At 31.6% G+C, this 18,881-nt stretch overlaps 2 protein-coding genes across 2 annotated transcripts; both read left to right on the top strand.

Moving 5' to 3' along the window:
* Nucleotides 1–1,216: 1,216 nt before the first annotated feature.
* LOC105112251 (far upstream element-binding protein 1-like) lies at nucleotides 1,217–7,316 on the top strand. The gene is made up of 7 exons (XM_011007880.1): nucleotides 1,217–1,603; nucleotides 1,936–2,273; nucleotides 2,560–2,745; nucleotides 2,888–2,992; nucleotides 3,067–3,138; nucleotides 3,250–3,366; nucleotides 5,872–7,316. Exons 1-7 carry the CDS (start codon nucleotides 1,384–1,386, stop codon nucleotides 7,111–7,113), a joined length of 2,280 nt encoding a protein of 759 aa, XP_011006182.1. The 5' UTR covers nucleotides 1,217–1,383; the 3' UTR covers nucleotides 7,114–7,316.
* A 6,207-nt stretch (nucleotides 7,317–13,523) lies between these two features.
* Nucleotides 13,524–18,264, top strand: LOC105112257 (protein phosphatase methylesterase 1-like). Its single transcript, XM_011007890.1, has 9 exons — nucleotides 13,524–13,631; nucleotides 14,147–14,226; nucleotides 14,778–14,862; nucleotides 14,951–15,031; nucleotides 16,111–16,205; nucleotides 16,868–16,948; nucleotides 17,870–17,939; nucleotides 18,033–18,111; nucleotides 18,194–18,264. Exons 1-9 carry the CDS (start codon nucleotides 13,524–13,526, stop codon nucleotides 18,262–18,264), a joined length of 750 nt encoding a protein of 249 aa, XP_011006192.1.
* The last annotated feature ends 617 nt before the right edge of the window (nucleotides 18,265–18,881 follow it).

Raw genomic sequence — 18,881 nt, 5'->3', positions numbered from 1 at the left:
TAATAAAAGTAACATTTCATAAAAAGTGATGCAATAAGAGTAATATTATTATTTTTTTAAATATAATAAAAGATAACATTTCATAAAAAATAACATGGTGAGAGTAATATTATTATTCTTTTAAATATAACCAATGTCTACCCTAACTCCAAAACTAGTGCTAAACTTTAAAAATCCTAACTTTTTTAAATCATTAGATAACCACTCTAATTTTTCATATATTTTCCCATTATAATTTCGTGAGAGACCATTTTTTATTTGAGATTAACAAAGTTTACATGATATCAAGAGAGAAAAAGTTTAATTTGTTTTGGTATTTAATAAAGGTTTTCATTACTTTCTTTACAACTTCCCTTTATTTTCTTTCAGGTTAATTTTTGTAATCTCTTTCTCCCATTATTCATAGATGTCTCTTTTTCCTTTTACTCTGTGACAACATCAAATCACATAAAATCACCTTTTCTTAGGGTTTAAAATCGGATCCCCACACTCTACTTAGTTTTGCAATGTTGCTACATGCCTTTTTATAGAATTAAAGTTATATTATGTAATTTCTTCTTTTTAAAATATAAAACGACTAATTAGTAGCATTTTGATAAAAAAAAAACTATTTGGGTGATCAACAAATATTTATAGAATCTCAATAAAGTGATTTTATGAAATTAATTAATTTATTTTTTCTTTTTCTTTTCTTAGAAAATTTAATTTTCAAAATTATGATTAATTTCATTTATATCTAAATTTTAGGATAAAAAATCATCAAATATGGTCAATTTCTATTCTATAAAAAATATTTTAGTTTATTTGATAGACTTTAATATTACATTTTAATTTTTAAATATGAGTAGCATAATTTTAAGTGTTCATTTAATATAAGATCTAAAAGTATATTACAAATAATTTGCCCTACAGTTTTGGAAAATCAAATTGTTTAAAGTATAAATAATCAATAAAAATTATTCCTTATATAAAAAATAAATTTGTGGTGATTAGATAATAATTTTTATTTAAAATATTAATTAATTTCTAAAATTTACTTTCAAAAATATAAAGATATAAGAAAATAATTTTTTTTTCCTGATTTGTCATATACGAGACCGTAAAATTCCACTCACGATCATAACTTTTCTCCCCTGACCACGAAAACACGGCCCACCAAAATTTTAACCCCAACCCTATCTCTCTTTCATATATATATATATATATATATATATGGAATAGCCTTAAACCCTCTTTTGCCGATAACTATCCTCTACACGTCACCTAACCATAAACTACAATCCCTGATTTTCCAATCACTCTAACTTCTCTCATCGATAAAACATTTTTAATCTTAATTCTTACCAACGGTAGTTTCAAATCTTCCTGCTAACTACTGAAAGAATGGCGGAGGAGGAGGTTGTGGCGCCGGCAGTGGTTCCTGTGGGGTCGGATCACAAGAGAAAACTGGAAGATATAGAGCCTGAAACTCAAGAAGAAGCTGAGCCGAGTCCAGCCGACGAACAGGAGCCCGAAGAGGATGGGAAAGCAGATGACGTGGAGGATGGTGGTTCGCCTGATTCTAAGCGGCTAAGGATCGATGAAAGCAAAACCGATGGGTTAGGTAATTGAAGTTTTGATTTTTAGGGTTTGGTTTCTGTTAATAAATTGGATATTATTTACTTAATTTCGGTATTTTATTATTTTTTGGTTGATGAAAAAATAATTATTTTTGGAAATGCATTATTTTACTGTCGTTTTTTGTGCCAATGGAGTGATTTTTTTTCTCGAAAAAAGAAGAATCATATCAAGAAATAGTAGCACTTGTTATTGTGGTTGGTTTGATTGTTATGAAAATTGAGTTTTGTCGAAATCTTGACTTCTGTTCTATCTTGTTGCGAATGGTATATCAAGAGGTGGGGGTGGGTTCTGATGTTATGTTTTTGTTGGTGACAGCCAGCGAAAATGGTTTCAAAGGAGATGAGTCAGATGAACATGCAAGGGAAGAAGCTGAAGAGCCGTGTGTTGAGAATGAGCATAGAAAGGATGATAACGCTGAGCCTCTGTCCGAGGAGGTGCCGGAAACAAATGATAAAGAAGACCCAAATGCAGATAATCAGGAGACTAATACTGCTGACCAAGCTACTGTTGATGATTCCAAGACGGAGGATGCTGAGAAACCATCTATAGAGGATGCTGGGAAACCTTATGCTGAAAAGCTGTCTGAGGAGGCTGAGGAACATCTATCTGAGGATCAAACAACATCGCGTAAAATGGAGGTTCCAAATGATAAGGTGTGTTAACCAAGCCTGTTCTTGCAATTGTGTAATGAAACCTGATCAAGCTTGTTCAGGTAAAATGTTGGGGAATTGGGTATGATACGTGAGGGAATATAGTGGATTTCTTATGATAATCCAGTCATCCTTTTTTTTAAGAGCGTGGATGTCATCCTGTCCAATTTTACTAGACAGTTTTTGAGCGTATATTGCTTGGTTTTTGTTTCCCTTTATATTGTTGTAGGGTTCTCTCAAAGATTATTCTTGCAACTAAGGTTTAAAACACATGTAAATGACGTGGCAGGTTGGAGTTCTTATTGGCAAGGGTGGAGATACTATACGTTACCTGCAGTATAATTCTGGAGCTAAAATTCAAATCACAAGGGATGCTGAAGCTGATCCACAATCCACAACAAGGCCAGTGGAATTAATAGGGAGTTTAAGTAGTATAAGCAAGGCTGAGAAGCTCATCAATGCAGTTATAGCAGAGGTACTGAAATTTAATTTCTTTCTTTGTTACCTACTTTCCTAGCTTTGCTGGTTTTCTTTTTTATGTTTTGTGATTATCTTGCCATTTATTTGGATGATTTTGTGTTGTTTTGCATGTACTTAATTTGGATATCATGTCGTAGGCTGATGCTGGGGGTTCCCCCTCTCTGATAGCTATGGGCCTTGCTACTAGTGCACAAGCTGCTGGAGTGGGAGATCAGCTGGAGATTCCAATTCCCAATGAGAAGGTTAATTTATGATTTCTGATGGATGCATTCTTTAGTTGTGTTTCTCAACTATGCTGATGCAAGCTTGCATCCAGGTTGGTCTAATCATAGGACGGGGTGGGGAAACCATCAAAGGTCTTCAAGCCAAATCAGGGGCTCGCATTCAGGTAGTTGAGATTTCTGGCTTGGCACCAAGATGCACTTTCATACAGATATGACCTGTACAATTTCCCTAAAAAATTTCAATGACTGGTCCTTACAACCTTGTTTTCCTTCAGCTGATACCTCAACATCTTCCAGAAGGGGATGAATCAAAAGAAAGAACGGTGCGTGTAACTGGAGATACGAGACAAATTGAGATGGCCAGAGAAATGATAATGGATGTCATGAATCAGGTTTGTTTTCGCCAACTTTTTTCTCCTATGTAGAATATATTTCAAATTTGCTGTAATTGTGGTTGCTTCAGGTGGATTGATATGTTACCTTTTTCTGAATTGTTGTGTTGATTTCATGAAATTAAGAGTATTTGATTTACTAGTATCTAATTTTGTATCAGGCCTTGTTTAGCGGTTGAGCTTTGGAATTGCATGCACCAAATACTATTTTCTTTGGTTCCTTGAGGCATTAATGCATGTCTAGGATCTCATGAGCCAGTTCTGTGAATTTATTTGTTCTACCTTGAAACTGTGTAGGCTTGGCATCAACAAATGGATCTAAATATTCTCACTTTGATCTGTTTCTGTCTAATTGTCTAAAATAATTTGTTTCTAGTAATTTGACGATTTGATAAGGTAATAGTTTCTTTGTTTGTGTGGCTTATTCTGCTGTACTTAGGCTGCCTAGTCCCTCATTTGTTACTTGAAGGTTCAATTTTCTACATGCATTTGTTGTGTGTGTGAGTATGTGGAAGACACATTTATTGTCGTTTCGGAATGATCATCATTTGATAACATCCTGTCAAGAAAAAAATATATAGAATATATGTTATACTAGACTTTTTCTTTATGTAAGGAGATGTTTACAGCCTCTGTTTAGGAAATAGAGTTTTAGGCTGTTTCAAGTTCATCTTTTTGTTTGTGGGTGAATTGTTTTTAACTCAATTATTGGAGCTGAGGATCTGTATGCTTTTAACTGCAATTGCAGACATGATTATTTTATTTGTATGTTAGAGTCGCCATTCATCCATGTCAAGAGCTGTTCTATAGTTTCTATGAGAGCTAGAGCTTTAATTAAATGACAGAATGGAGTTTGTGGTATTAATGAACGGTCCGTTCCAAGGTCATTTGAATGCTCTTAGGAGGATCTATATTCCATCCAAGATGTCGGTTGCCATGATTTATTTGTGTTCAAGGTGCCGATTTCGAATTGGTTGACTTTAAAATGCAGATTTGGCTTTTTCCTTTCCCATGGGTTCAGCATTGCTTTTGTGGTGTAGCAATAGACAGCCACTATTCACTCTCATCAACCGAAGAGAGGTATCAGGCATTAAGTTTCAGAATTGCAGGATGGTAATAGTTGGTAAGAATGCTTTGAGACTTCGAAGTTGTACAATAATAATTCAGTGATACATAACCTTAGTGATCATTAGTACCCCATGTTTTATGCATGAGATGCATGTTGACAGAAAGTACAATACCTAGTGAAGTCCTTGTATGTGAAGCTTCAATTGGGACGACACTTTCAAATTCGCATCTGCTTCTGTGCTGAAACATATGATGAATATTATATATGTTATATGATTTGCCTTAAGTTGCATTGGAGCAGCTAGTAAAGCACTGGGGATATGCTTTTTGAACATGCAACTCTACTGATATTACCTGACGTGATTTGATCAGTAGTGTGTATTTCTAGGATTTTAAGGTCTGCATTGGTTATGATAATGTCCTTTATTGTTGCTCTTTATATTATATCTGTGCTTGTCTTGATAATCTTGACCATGTAGAGAATAGAACTTGAGACAATGTAATCTTAAACATGGCAGTTTTGCACGGGTTTTTGCGGTTCTGCACAACCATATAATCATTTCATTGTCTAATCTGATTTTGTTTTTGTAAGTTGTGGGTTTCATTTTCAACTGCAAACTAGGCGCATGTAAATCTCTATCCACATTAACTCCAAAAAAACCATGGCATTTTGTCATTCTCAATCTTTTCTTCAGTATAATATATTTGAATGTATAAATTCTCATTTCAGAAAATATTATGTTTGGAATTCATATCAATCCGAAGTAAATGGGTGTCTGAGTTGACTTAATTCAAGGGAAGGTAAGGAGCTGCATGGAAGGATGGGGTCCATCAGCTGCTCAGTTTATCTTTTTCTTTTTTTTTTAAGATAGAAAATATCCTTCAGTGGTAGAAAAGAGATGTTAATTGGATATCCTTGCACTCACATAATCAGAAACTTTTGAAATTGTTATATGTGACATCTTATAATGTTTCATGTTTCTCATAGGGCCTTTCTGTCCAGCTTGGACTTTATTCCTACTCTTTGGTCCCTTCCATTCTACAAATTCAGCATGTTTTGTACTCCTGTTCACATCTATAATGTCTTGTTTTCTTTTTATGATAATGTTTTGTTTATGTTACTAGCTGTTGTGTTGTTATCAAATGCAAAATGAATTGAATTGACTTGTGAAGAGAAAAAAGGATCAAAGTGTGTTTCTCACTTGCTTTTATGTTTAATTTCTTCACATTTCACATAGTTTATTCTATATTTTGTTAAAGCTGCATGCCTTTCAATACTAGCGTGAATTTTGGCGTTGTTTTGGTGGTGTTTTGCTTCAGAAATAATGATGCGGTTTGCTCTGTGAAAGACTCAAGACTTTTCTCTAGTTTCCTTTTCTTGTGCAATTGAAATCGGTTTTGTTCACTAATTTCTTATTTGTCATTTGCTTTGGATAGACTATGAGGCCGGCAACTCTCTCTAGCAGCTTTAACCAGCAGCAGTCCTATCGACCCCGAGGACCTGCTGGCCCAGCTCATTGGGGTCCACGTGGTCATCATTCAAACCAGAAAATGCCATATGATTATCATCGGGGTCCATATCCATCCCAAGGTGCACAGTTTCCTCCCACTTATGGTGGTTATCCTCCACAACAGATGGCTCCTAGAAGCAACTACAGTTCTGGCTGGGAGCAAAGACCTCCTAGCATGCAAGGCTTTCATCCGCATAGTGGTGGCTATGATTACTACAGTGGCCAAGGAGGTCATGTATCTGATCATCCGGTTTCTGCCCCAATGTCTACTCCCCTTCCAGGGCATGTTTCTCGTCATTCCCCTGCCCCTGTTATGGGTGGACCTCCATCCCAGGTGAATTACAATTATGGACAGTCCCATGGTCCAGATTATGGGCATCAAGCTCCCTATTCCCAGGCAGCTCCTTCTCACCAGAGCTATGGGTATGGATATGATGAACCAAAGTATCCTTATGGGCATGGAAGTTCTCAGCCTGCTTATCCGCAGGCTAGCAATCAACCAGGCTATGGGGCACAGCAGCAATATGGCAAGCAGCCATCATATGGCATGCCATCACAGGGTCCACCTCCTCAATCATATGGCCCTCCTAGGCCTGGTCAGCCTGGAGATGTATCTTATCAAGGTCCCATTCAATCAAGTCAATTGTATGGTCAACCACCACAACAACAGTATCCATATGCATCAAGTGGGGCCATGCAGCAAGCATATCCTCCTTACGTGTCTGGATCAGCTTCCGATGGGTATAATCAGGCACCACCCGCATCTGGCCCAGGCTATCCTCAGCAAGGTGGCCAGCCTGTCCCAGCATATGGACAGCCTGGTGGACAAGCAGCAGCTGGCTATGGTCAAGTTCCTGCTGGGGGCTATGGAGGGTATCCATCTTCACAAGGTTTTGCCGAGCAGCAAGCTGCTAATAATGCAGGTTATGGCTATCAAGTGCCCCAAGATCCTGCTTATGGTAGTGGCCCTGCATTCAGTGCACCAACCAGCCAGCAGGCTTATGCTCAACCAGCACCAGCTCAACCAAGTTATGATCAATCAGTCCCACAATCGGCTGGTTATGTCGCTGCTCCAGTGGCAGCACCAGTCGTTTATGGGAAAACAGTGTCTCCACAGCCTGGTTTTCCACAATATGACTCCACCCAGATGTATGCTGCTCCACGCTGAGAGTGATTAGCTTCCTTGTAGGCGGATTTTCATTCCTGATAAATGAACCGGGCAGTTATGATTAATGTTTTAGATATCTTAATGTTATTTAGATTACATCTAGGCGTAGCTCTCTTTCTGATAGTAGAAGAACTTCTAGTTTTCACCGATCTTAATATGTAACCGGATAATGCTACTATTTAATCCAGCTCAAGTTTCATGTTGCTTGTTAGTATTATTTTTTAATGCTCCAAGCAGGGAAGAGATGCGGATTGAAGTTGAAAGGTCTAGTTAATATTGTTCAATGGCTCTTTGCCCTACCAAGGCACAGTTATTCTCCTTTTCCTTCTAATACAAGTTAGAGCTTAGTTCTTCAGCGACGGGAAAGAAAAGGAGATAAGATGGGAAATTTGAAGGAGGGCAGTTTTGGAGCAATAAAAATCTACTAAATTGAGATGGATAAGACTGATAAATAAATAAAGCTCTTGTCCAGATAAAAACAATAAAAATAAAAGAAAGATACAGTAGTAATTCAAGAGGCCATAAATAGCATTATAGTTATAAATAATACTAAATGAGAATCACTGTTTATTTTTAAAAACAATTATAGCAACACACTGCATTTTGAGAGACTACAATTTAGTTAAGTTGATCTTTTTTATTTTAGTTCTCTGATAATTTTTTGGTTTTAATAATTTAATTTTTTGATAATTTAATTTTTTTACATTAAATTCAAATCATTGATATATAAAACTATCATTATTGAACTTCTATCTTGAATATGAAATCCTTTATATCAAAATTAATTTTTGTTATGGTTGAAATGTAGTTAATTGAATTGTTTATGTTTTCTCGCCAAATTTTAATTATTTTTTCTCTTATCTCTTACAGATCAAGGATTGAAAAGTGATTAAAAAGAAGTTTAAGGATTGAAATTTAATACCAGAAACGTTTATAGTCCAAATGGTAAGAAAGTAGAAAATCTAGGGGCTGAAGTTATTGCTTTACACATCTTTGTCACGTTGTATTGACGTGAATAATGCTTAAGCCTCTAGATTCTATAGTTGCAAGGGGCTAAAGTGGAATCCTATTTTTATTGAGTATATAGTATTGTTAATATAACTAAAAGAGTTAGGATTGCTAGTGAGTCGACCCTCTATTTTATTTTTAATTTTTTTAAATTATATTTAAAAAAAAAGGAAGAAAGAAATACCTAGTTACTCCTGTATACAATAAGATTTTATGGTGAGACCATTCACAAACATGAAGGGGAAATAAATAAAAAATTGGTTACCCTAACCAATAGAAAAACATAAATGGAAGGAAAGGAAAATTGAAAATAAGATGATGGTTATAGGTGCTCAGTTGAGACAAAAAAAGGTAGCCTACACTATTCTGTGTCCTCACCCAAGTTTTTTTCATCACAATAAAATATCAAGATAACATAAGTTTTTCCAAAAAACAAAAAAAAACCTCAGGAATGTGATTATTGACTTGATTAGGTTTAATAAAATCATATTTTGATAATATGAAATAAAAAAATATAATAATAAAAAAATTAATAATATAAAAAAATAAATAAAATAACTTAAATTCAAATAAATTAACATGTTAAATTTATGATTTGGTTATATTAAAACAATCAAATTGTGATACTAGGACAACTCAGATATAATATAGGGATAACTTATGTCCAAATAATCTAAAGATGTAATTGAAAAACAATATTCAAAAGAAAAAAAATAAAATAAAAAGGATTTAAATCAACTTGGGGTTAACTCAATAACCTTGCAATTATGAGTATAAGATTGAGATAATACTATAGATAGAAAAGAAAAAAAAGAAAAAACTTAAATATCCATTTTTAATAAATCAAATATTGAAAGATGAGATTAAAAAACAAACAATTTGAAAAAGAACCAAAAAAAAATGAAGTAACTTGTATTAAATCTAAAATCTACAACCTTTGTTATGGGTCTGACACTAATTTCATAAAAGATAAATCTTAAAAAATAATAAAAACTTGTTTGTTTTTTGTATTTTAAAAATATATTTTTTTTAAAATAAAATATTTTTATTTTATTTTTGTTTCAAATCAATATTTTATGGTATTTTCATATAATTTTGTTGTGTTAATGTCAAAAATATTTTTTTTAAATAAAAAAATATTATTTTGATGCATTTTTAAACAAAAAATATTTTTAAAAATAATAATAAAGGATGAAACTAAGAAAAAAGATAGTAAAAAAAGATCTAAAACAACACAAATAGAAATTAAAAGAATATGAACAAAATCTAACTTAAAAATAAGTCAAAATCAAATACTAATGGATGAAATTAAAAACACAATTCAATTAGAAAAAGAAAAAAAGAAAAAAAATAGAAATTAAATGAATAAAAATCAAATTTGATATCAAAATAAAATGAAATTAAATGACGAAGAATCAATATGAAAAGATAAAAAAAAAAACCCTTGATGCAAGTTATATTATTTTTCCTTACAAGAGTATATTAGTAATTACACTATGTTTTGGAAAAGAAAAAACCAAAAATACACTAATCAAAAGTTAAAGAAAATTTAACTTTTAAGGGTATTTTAGATAATAAACTATATAAATAAAAAGTAAAAATACCATTATATATCATCCAAGTTTGCAATGACAAATTAATCCCATTAAAAAAATAATTTTACTATTGAGAGTAAATTATATGAGTTTAATAATAAAGAATAAAATAATCATTTTATAGCGTGAGAGTCCATACCTTTAACAATGAAACATTATCAATGTGTTAAATAATATAGTATTACTTTATTTTCTTAAAAAAAATGAAAAATAAAGTTTGTGTTCAAATGCACTCTTTTTTTTTACAAATTAGAAAAAAAAAAGATGAAAAACATTTAAAAGATGATATCCAAATCTTCCACCAACCCATGCCATGGAAAAGGCAATTCTCCTTTTTTTTTTCCATCTAGTGAATTTGTTTGGACAAAACTAACCTTGAGTTAAAATATTTATAATTTTATCAAAATTTAGAAAGAGTTTTCATTATATAGAAATTTTATTCTACTTAAAAAAACCTATAAAACAAATACAATAACCATAACAAACAAATCTAACTAAATTTAATATATTCTTATATTTTATAATTACAAGTAACGTCAAGAATGCACGTTCATACATACACAAGCAAAATATATATAAAATAATTCAACAATATAATATTCAAGTAATCCTAAAATATATAAATATAATTCATCCATATATTTACATCTATATCATTTATTTATTGGATGATTTGAACTCATAAGTAGCATGATCAAATCTAACTTTTATTCTTGTCTGAGTGCTCTTGTTCTTTGTTATGATATCATCAAGAGTTAGTTTATTTATATAGGTTTCAAGTCCACGACAAACATTTAGCCACCTAGATAATTTCTCAAAAAAATCCTTATATAAACCAAAAGGATGCTCAATGATCTTATATTTTGCAATCTATTTTTTGTTACATGATAATTTATTCTTGTAATGCAATTTTATTTCATGATATATGCTTGCGACTATCATTGAAAGATTATTTATTACAAATATTGATATAGTACTAGCCATAATTATCAGACCCAATGAAGGAGCTAAAATTTTTGATTTTTTTTTAGCCATAATTATCAGACCCAATGAAGGAGCTGGGTCTCGAGTTATACTTGTTGACTAGGATTAACCCAAATGAACCTGGAAATTTTTTTAATTTTTTTTTTAAATTTTAATATTTCATATGAAAAAAATAAAAAATAATTATCTGAATATAGGCTATAAATATTATAAATAATAAATTTTAAAATATTATTTCAAAAGATTTTTTTATCTCACATTGAAAAAATATAATTTTTTTTTCTTGTAAACATAGAATATATACTAAAGGGCTTCAAATTTTACATTAAAAATATTTTTTTTTTGTGAACATAAAATATATATAATAAAAGACTTCAAATCACACATTGAAAAAATAAAGTATTCTTTTAGTATTTATACAGTAAACTTTAAAAAGAATTAATAATCAACAAAAATATATATAAAAAAGGAGTCTTTAGTTATAAGTAGAAACATATTTGGAAAAAAAAAACTAGGTCTTAACATGGTTTTACAAGATTTTTGCTCATTTCGGTTTTTTTTAACCCAAACCAATCAAGCTAGTGGGTCGATTTGCCATGCCGGTTTGAGTTTAATAATTATGGTACCTAACAATAAAATTTGCATCAAGTTGACAGTGATCATTTTAGACAGAAATCAAAACACATGTGTATGATCCTTTTAACTTTGTTATCTCAAATAAATCCAATTTTTTTTATATCCCCAATGCAAATACTATTTACATTTTGGTGCTTGCATGCATTGTAATTGAATAAATATTGAGTTTGATCATTGGATTTGATAATTAACTGAATGTGCAATATATCACTATTTAATAACATTAATCAATTCATTTTTAATACTAAATGTGTGACCAACTTTCAAATAAAACCCTCCTAGTATAAATATTTGACTAAGTGATCAATTATATAAAACAACAAAACTAGATCTAGAAATATTTTTAAATTCAAGAACATGAGGAATGATTTTATTTCAATATCATTTTCATTGTCATTAAATTCTTCAACTGACAGATCAATAAAACATGTAATTCATCATAATTCAATTATATTTATATTCTATTGCATGAACATGTATATATTTAACTATATCATTAGCCAATTCCAATAATATATACAAAATCTTTAATTTAACAACTTAACCTATATTAAATTCAACACATATTTAGAAATCATTTATTTGCGTGATTGAAGCAACCACAGTAAATATTATGTTTGGATACATAAAAAACACAATTTATTTTTGGTGGGGTCCATGATAATTTACGTTTTGCATGTGATTTTGGCGAAGCAGTTCCTGACTGTTTTTCACCAATCAGCATTTCAGTAAACAGTGCAATTCACTTATACTGTTCGTATTTTTTCTAGTATGTTTATTTTGTGTGTGTGTGTGTGTGTATATATATATATATATAACTTGTTTAGAATGAATTAAATTCACTTGCATTGTAATAATAAATCAATTTTATTCCTGATATTTTATCTAATTTTATTGTAAAAAATTATAAAAACTGTAGTTCTTGTTGGATGAATTTTGTACGTAATGAAATTGTAGATGATTTAATATAATAATAAAAAATATTTTATATAAAGTATTATTTATTTCATAATGTAATAACAATAATTAAATTTATAATATTTAAATTTAAAACTATCAATATTAATATATATTTTTTTAAATTATTTTATAACGTTGATTTCAAAAGCATTCTTAACCAAATACATTAGATTACTTTTTTATTCAATCTCAATTTCAACCACTGTTTTAACCAAACATTTATTTTTTCAACTTAACTTCAACTAAAAATACTTTTTATAAAACAACTTTTTTCAAAACACAACTACAACAAGTATTGCAATACCAAACACATAATTAAAATAATTAATTTATCATTAATTTAACTATATTAAATAAACTCTAATAAAATATATATTTAACTGATTTAAAATTAATTTAATAAATCCTAAATTTAGTATAAACTCTAAATTTAATCTAAATAATTATCTTATTCCAACTAAACAAATATAAATTAATAATAATATATTATATTTATAAGTACGGTTGAGTGATAGCAAAGAGGATAATTCATTTTTAACACAAAAACAACATCCAATGATATTTATAAATTAAAATGTATTTGATTTTTTATTGATTTAAGGATAAAATCTAAGTATTTAATGATTTGTTTTTGAAGAGAAGTGAGGGTGGATCTGGTTTCTGATTTGTTTAAATTTTAATTAATATGTGAAATACGATTTCTTAAATTATTATGTTGTAGAAATGTGATATATAATTATTATGTTTTAAAAATATAATATTTAATAAAAAATATGTTTTAAAAAATACGTATAATATTTCACCAATTTTTTTAAATTGATGTTGTTGCTTTAAATTTTTAAGTTTACAGTTATAAATTGAAAAAAAAAAAATTATAAGTTTGAGAAAAAAAAAAATAGAAAGAAAGGAAAAAAAATAACGGAATCGCCAAATCTCGCTTCACTCCCTGAAGATGATGAACAACAACAACATCAACAAAATCAAAAGCCACCATCACTCTCTGCTTTTGCTTACCTTCCAACTCGCCCTGCTTCTCAGTCAGTCTCTTCACTCGCTCGCCCACTTTCTTTCTTAAAAAAAAATTTGGTATAAATTAATTTTGAAGCCATTAAGTAATTAACGTTACAATGTATTTATCGAAAACAAAATTGATTGTAATTGTTTGCAGGAGTTGTTTACAAAAGTACGCTCCATTGGAGTGGACAGGGTTGTTTGACGAGGAGGAAGATGTCTGCATTCCTGACTCCAATCAATGTACAGGAAAAGTACGCTCCATTGGAGTGGACAGGGTTGTTTGACGAGGAGGAAGATGTCTGCATTCCTGACTCCAATGATGTTAGTTTTGTTTTGTCTTTGATAGCTACTTTTTTTCCCCTCTTAAAATCTTCAAATACTGTCTACAATGAACAGGTATTTCATGTATACATGGCAGGGACAGAGAGACCTGTTGTTTTTTGTTTACATGGAGGTGTTTATTCTGGTTTTTTTTTTTTTTTCCAGTAATCAATACCTTCAGCATGAGCTTCGATTTTTGCTTAAAAATGTTAGTTTAAAATGTTTGGATTATTGAATTATAGATTTCTTTTAGTTTTCAAAAGATGTTACAATTGGGTTCCTGATGAAGATAACTTGTGTAATTTGTTTGGCTAGGCTTTCATTTGCGCTCTCAGCGAGTAAAATTAAGGAGAAAGTTCGTTAGTTGCTATGGACTTGAGAGGACATGAATAGAGTTCGACAGAAAATGAGCTCGACCTTTCTGTTGAGTATTGATAATTTTCTTAGCATTCAATTTAAGTGAAAGTGATAGTTTCCAACAGGGTCATGTAAGCAATTTGCTGGGTTTTGTGCAGGCTATGTGCAATGATTTTTCTGCTGTCATGAAGGCAATGTATGGAGATTCTCCTCCAGCAACTGTGCTTGTTGGCCACAGGTTGTGCTCTTTCTGCTAGTAATTTGCTTGAGTTAAATCATATTACATAGTTATTAGGGTACTGCATAACTGGTAGTGAAGAAAATATAAAAAAGGTGCTACTGTCTCCACAATCACTAACCAACAGTCAATCTTATCTTTGTTGCCTGTCCTCAACTTCTGGAATGGAATCCATAGTGATTTTTAACTTTGAAAAATACATAGTTGAGCCATTACTCTGATAATTACTGAAGATATGCATTTCGATCTCTAGAACTCACGCTCTGCACAAAATATCGACTGAACGTCAAATCTGCTAATTATCTTCAATTTACCTCTTTTTGTATTTTTTATCCAAAAGTGCCTTCAAAACATAAAACAAAGAATGTCAAGGCATTTTACATATAAAACATGGACAAAACATTAGATAAATATGAGTGAAACTATCAAATAATATGGTTACATCAATATAGTCTTCGCATTCTTTTCCAATCCATTAATAAGAGGCAAAGGAAACACCTTGGCGCTGCTTTTCATGTTTTTCTACTAAGTATTAACTCTTTTTCACACAGCATGGGGGGATCAGTTGCTGTGCATATTGCTGCGAAAAGAGCGTTACCAAGCTTGGCTGGGCTGGTTGTTGTGGATGTCATGGAGGTTTGCTTTCTCTGTAATAGCCTTGTCATTTTTTTCTTTTTGCGATGGTCTTTTTAACTTTTATTTGAACACTGTCATAATATTCCAGGGAACAGCTATGGCTTCATTGATTCACATGCAGAAACTCTTATCAAGTAGGATGCAGCATTTTTCTAGTTTGGAAAAAGCGGTATTTGAAATTCCTTCAGACTCCCCAATCATTCCCATCTGCTCATTCCCCGCACGGCATGATTCTTTGAACATGTACCTTGAAAGATTTAGTAGTTAAAGGACTTTAGGCTATAAAGAGATGGAAGATTAAGAAAAAGCAGTTTTTTTCATCAACATTTTACTCCATAATTCTCCTCTTTTTAGATGATGAAATTTGTTATTTTGGCTTAGTAGTGGCTTATCCTTGTCTGATGCTCATGACTGTATTCTAGTTTTAACTTATTGGTATCAATGACACAAACAAAAGCTAGGGTTTTTGAGATGATACGAAGTTGATGATGGAGAAGATCAAACATATTGATTTCTATTAGGATTAAGCCTGTTAGGTTGGGATTTACTTTGCTAGTTAAAGGTTTCAACTTTCATGTTCTGACAGGCACTAGAAGAATTCGTCTTTTCCTGTTGCAATCCATGCCTTCCGAGACTTCTAGAAAATAGACTAGAAACGGAAACAAAATCTGAAGATCCTGAAAAAAACCCAGACCTTGTGCTTGAAGCGCAAAATTAGTTTTAAAGCTTGTTATAAATTGAAATATCTTGTTTACAGGCTAGAGCTAGACTAGAACCAACTGGGGACCTGCTCTTGGATTTCTCTTTAACACATAAAATATATGATCCAAATTCTTTTCCTAGAATTTTCTAAACATCAAAATACTAAAATCACACTTGGCTTTGTAATCTTCTTGTGGCCCTGCTGGTCAGTGACTTATAATTATGGTGCCTTATTCAAGTGATGAGATTTTGTGTGGGTTTGCACTTACTCTTTTGCTTGATTATAATTGGAACATTTGCTTATTCAACATTTTGGTTTTTCTTTGTGTTTTAAAGGTAATAGACCATCATATTGAAAAACTATTTTGTTTTGTTTTTACAGAGGATGGCGACTTTAAATTTTTTTTGTGCCTTTGTGCATTTTTAGCATGCTTGTTTCTTATGCTACACTAAGTTGACACTTTGAGGTTGAAAATTTCATGTGAAGCTTATGCTTATTGTGGTGCTTTGAAGTGTTAATTAACTGGAAAGGAATGCTCTGTACAGATAGAATGGAGTGTCAAGGGAGGTTCATTAAGAAACATCAATTCTGCTCGGGTATCTGTGCCTACCACATTAAAATACAATGATGCAAAGAACTGGTGAGTACTTCCACTTGTATGTAAATATAAGGACAATGTGTAATCCTTCAAGAATTTGTATAATTCTTAGATTCTTTCATATCTTGTAAACTGTATACTAGCAGCTGCTGTTTTTAACATCAAAATTGCTTGCACTCTTTTCTGAATTGACTGACCAATTCATGATTTTGTGCTGCAGTTATGTTTATAGAACCTGCTTGGAGGAAACAGAACAATAGTGGAGAGGCTGGTATGATTTAACTTGTAATTGAGATTCACGAATAAATAAATGGTGTTGTGATGTGAATTTTGTACAAAAGTTCAAACATATGTAAATGAAACCAAAGCCTTCACTGTGTACGTCTTAGGTATAGGTTTGAATGCCATGTGCTTGGATGTAATTTTTCTCATTTGATATCTTTATCCCAGAGAAATCCGTTGCTGAGTTGATGACACAATACTATCTCATAAGATTTGTGATTTATAGATGCCTGACTCCTGCACTTGCACGTGCTCAAACACACCCAATAACTGATGTTTATTATATTATTTTTATATATTTTTTCTTCCTTTCCAGATGGGGTCATAATGTAGTTCCCACATAAGCACAGCTATAAAGGATTTGGCATGATGTACATCTTCTTCAAATATAAAAATGATTGGTTAGCATGCATATCTTGCAGGTATGAAGGCCTTTCAGATAAATTTCTATCATGTCCCGTTCCCAAGCTCTTGCTTTTAGCAGGAACAGACAGGCTGGACAGGTTTAATCTAAAGCTTGCCTCAAATAATCTTTAGCAGGGTTTTAATAACTTTACTAAACATGATATTGTGGGCATAGAGAACAATGATAAGGATATTTTCTTTTTATCATTCGATTAATGTGATAAACTGTTCTTGGGCTGTCTTTCTGTTGCTTTTTGGGGGTCAAAGGAGTATGTATACTCATATTTTAAACTAACTCCATCCTTAGAAGTAATGCCTTCTGTGATGCAACTGTAATATATTTCATGATGTTTTATGTTCATGCTTGCAGTTTGAAATGAGTAATGAAATTTTGTTGATGCATGGAATGCCTATAATAAATGCGGCTCTCTACTGTCAATTGACTTTCAAATTGTGGAAGTATTCAAAAGATGGTGATATGAGTTACAGTCAGTCCTAGTGGATATTCAGTGTATTCGGGCACAGTTGGAGAGAATTAAATAACATGTTTAAATTAGAATCCTTCTTTGGCGACTTCCCTTGTGTTAACAGATTTTGACTGCTGAAGGGATCATCTGCTGGGAAAATAGTTAATCATGCCTTTAGGAACCCTGAATTCAATGGATGTGAACTGCATGATGCATGGAGTTATGACAAGGATAGGTGCTGCAATAGGAAAAGATCAGAAGTTATTGATCCTTGGTTTCTCAACCCTATAGTTGCTTGTTAAGTTTTCTTTAGCAGAGAAGGGTCTAATGAGTGACGGAAGACAGCTTTCTTTTAATTGTCAAGAACGTTAATTTCTACTTGAACAGCAGTTGCTATTTTTTGATTCATCTCATTTCCTCACTGCTTGTGAATTGACTAGAGGTAGATTAGGATTGTATGGTATTCATCCTCGTGATTCATTGCATTAAATTGTTGAGATTCTCTTTTAGTATCGATAAGCATTTGCTGTATGTCATTAAATTGTGCACCAGATCTCTTACAATCGGGCAAATGCAAGGCAAGTTCCAAATGGTAGCTGTCAGACACAGACATGCTATACAGGTCTGCATCTGCTACTTTACATTCACCTGGCATTTTATCTGCCTTCTCTTCCTTCTGCAAATATTACAAGTGGTGTATCCCAAATTGTTGCAGGAAGACACACCCGATGAATTTGCGGCGCTGGTAGTTAATTTTACATCCCGTAAACCGGATAGGTGCTCATGCGGTCGAGGTTTGCATCAATGTTCTTTCATCATCCTATGATCTAAACTTCCCAGAATAGGCATTAAACATATGAAATACATGTTTTGCAGGTACGAGGTCTCCACCGACCATCACAACCACAACAATGAATCAATGGCCTGCGATGGACAAAAGAAGTTGACGGAAATGTTTTTACCTTGAGATGGATATGCATCATGCATGGATTGACAAAAACTTCAGTAAATATGCCCAGTTTTAATTACCTCATACATTTAGAAGAGTTGGGTTCATTGTTCAGCGAAGGAGGTGATTTTTTTTCCAGCTTTTTTCCCTTCATTTTTTCCTTTCATTTTTTAATTTTATATTTTAATATTTATTGGATTTTGAATTTATCATATAATTTGTTTTCTATAAAATTATTACAATTTCAAATAAATATCTCATTTTATGTAATTAAATAAAAATTATTTTTTTAAAAAATAATTCTTAAACCTATTGGAATTATTCACATTATAAATTTGGATGAATTAAGTTGTATAGGCTAGGTTGAATTAATGCCGGATGTTTTATGTCAAAATACATGTTAATAATAGTTTTTATATTTTTTAAAAATAATTTATGATACAATCACATCAAAATAATTTTAAAATATTTAAAGTAAATAAAAAATAAAAATATTTTAAATTTTTTTAAAAATATTTTTAAAACACAGGAACAAATAAGCTCTTAATATGAAAAAATAATTTTTTTTTTTTTTTAAAGCTTGATCAAGATTTAGCAATGGTATGCTCTTACATC

Source organism: Populus euphratica, unplaced genomic scaffold (genome assembly GCF_000495115.2).
Source record: "Populus euphratica unplaced genomic scaffold, PopEup_1.0 scaffold332.1, whole genome shotgun sequence".
Lineage (NCBI taxonomy): Eukaryota > Viridiplantae > Streptophyta > Magnoliopsida > Malpighiales > Salicaceae > Populus > Populus euphratica.
Note: the sequence above shows the minus strand (reverse complement) of the source record. Positions and strands in the feature narration are given on the sequence as shown.

Coding starts and splice junctions, on each gene's coding strand:
- LOC105112251 (XM_011007880.1), top strand. CDS start 1,384: ATGGCGGAGGAGGAGGTTGTGGCGCCGGCAGTGGTTCCTGTGGGGTCG. Junction 2,274..2,559: donor TGGAGGTTCCAAATGATAAG/GTGTGTTAACCA, acceptor ATGACGTGGCAG/GTTGGAGTTCTTATTGGCAA. Junction 3,139..3,249: donor AATCAGGGGCTCGCATTCAG/GTAGTTGAGATT, acceptor GTTTTCCTTCAG/CTGATACCTCAACATCTTCC.
- LOC105112257 (XM_011007890.1), top strand. CDS start 13,524: ATGTCTGCATTCCTGACTCCAATCAATGTACAGGAAAAGTACGCTCCA. Junction 15,032..16,110: donor TTTCTAGTTTGGAAAAAGCG/GTATTTGAAATT, acceptor TGCTCTGTACAG/ATAGAATGGAGTGTCAAGGG. Junction 16,206..16,867: donor TACAATGATGCAAAGAACTG/GTGAGTACTTCC, acceptor CATATCTTGCAG/GTATGAAGGCCTTTCAGATA.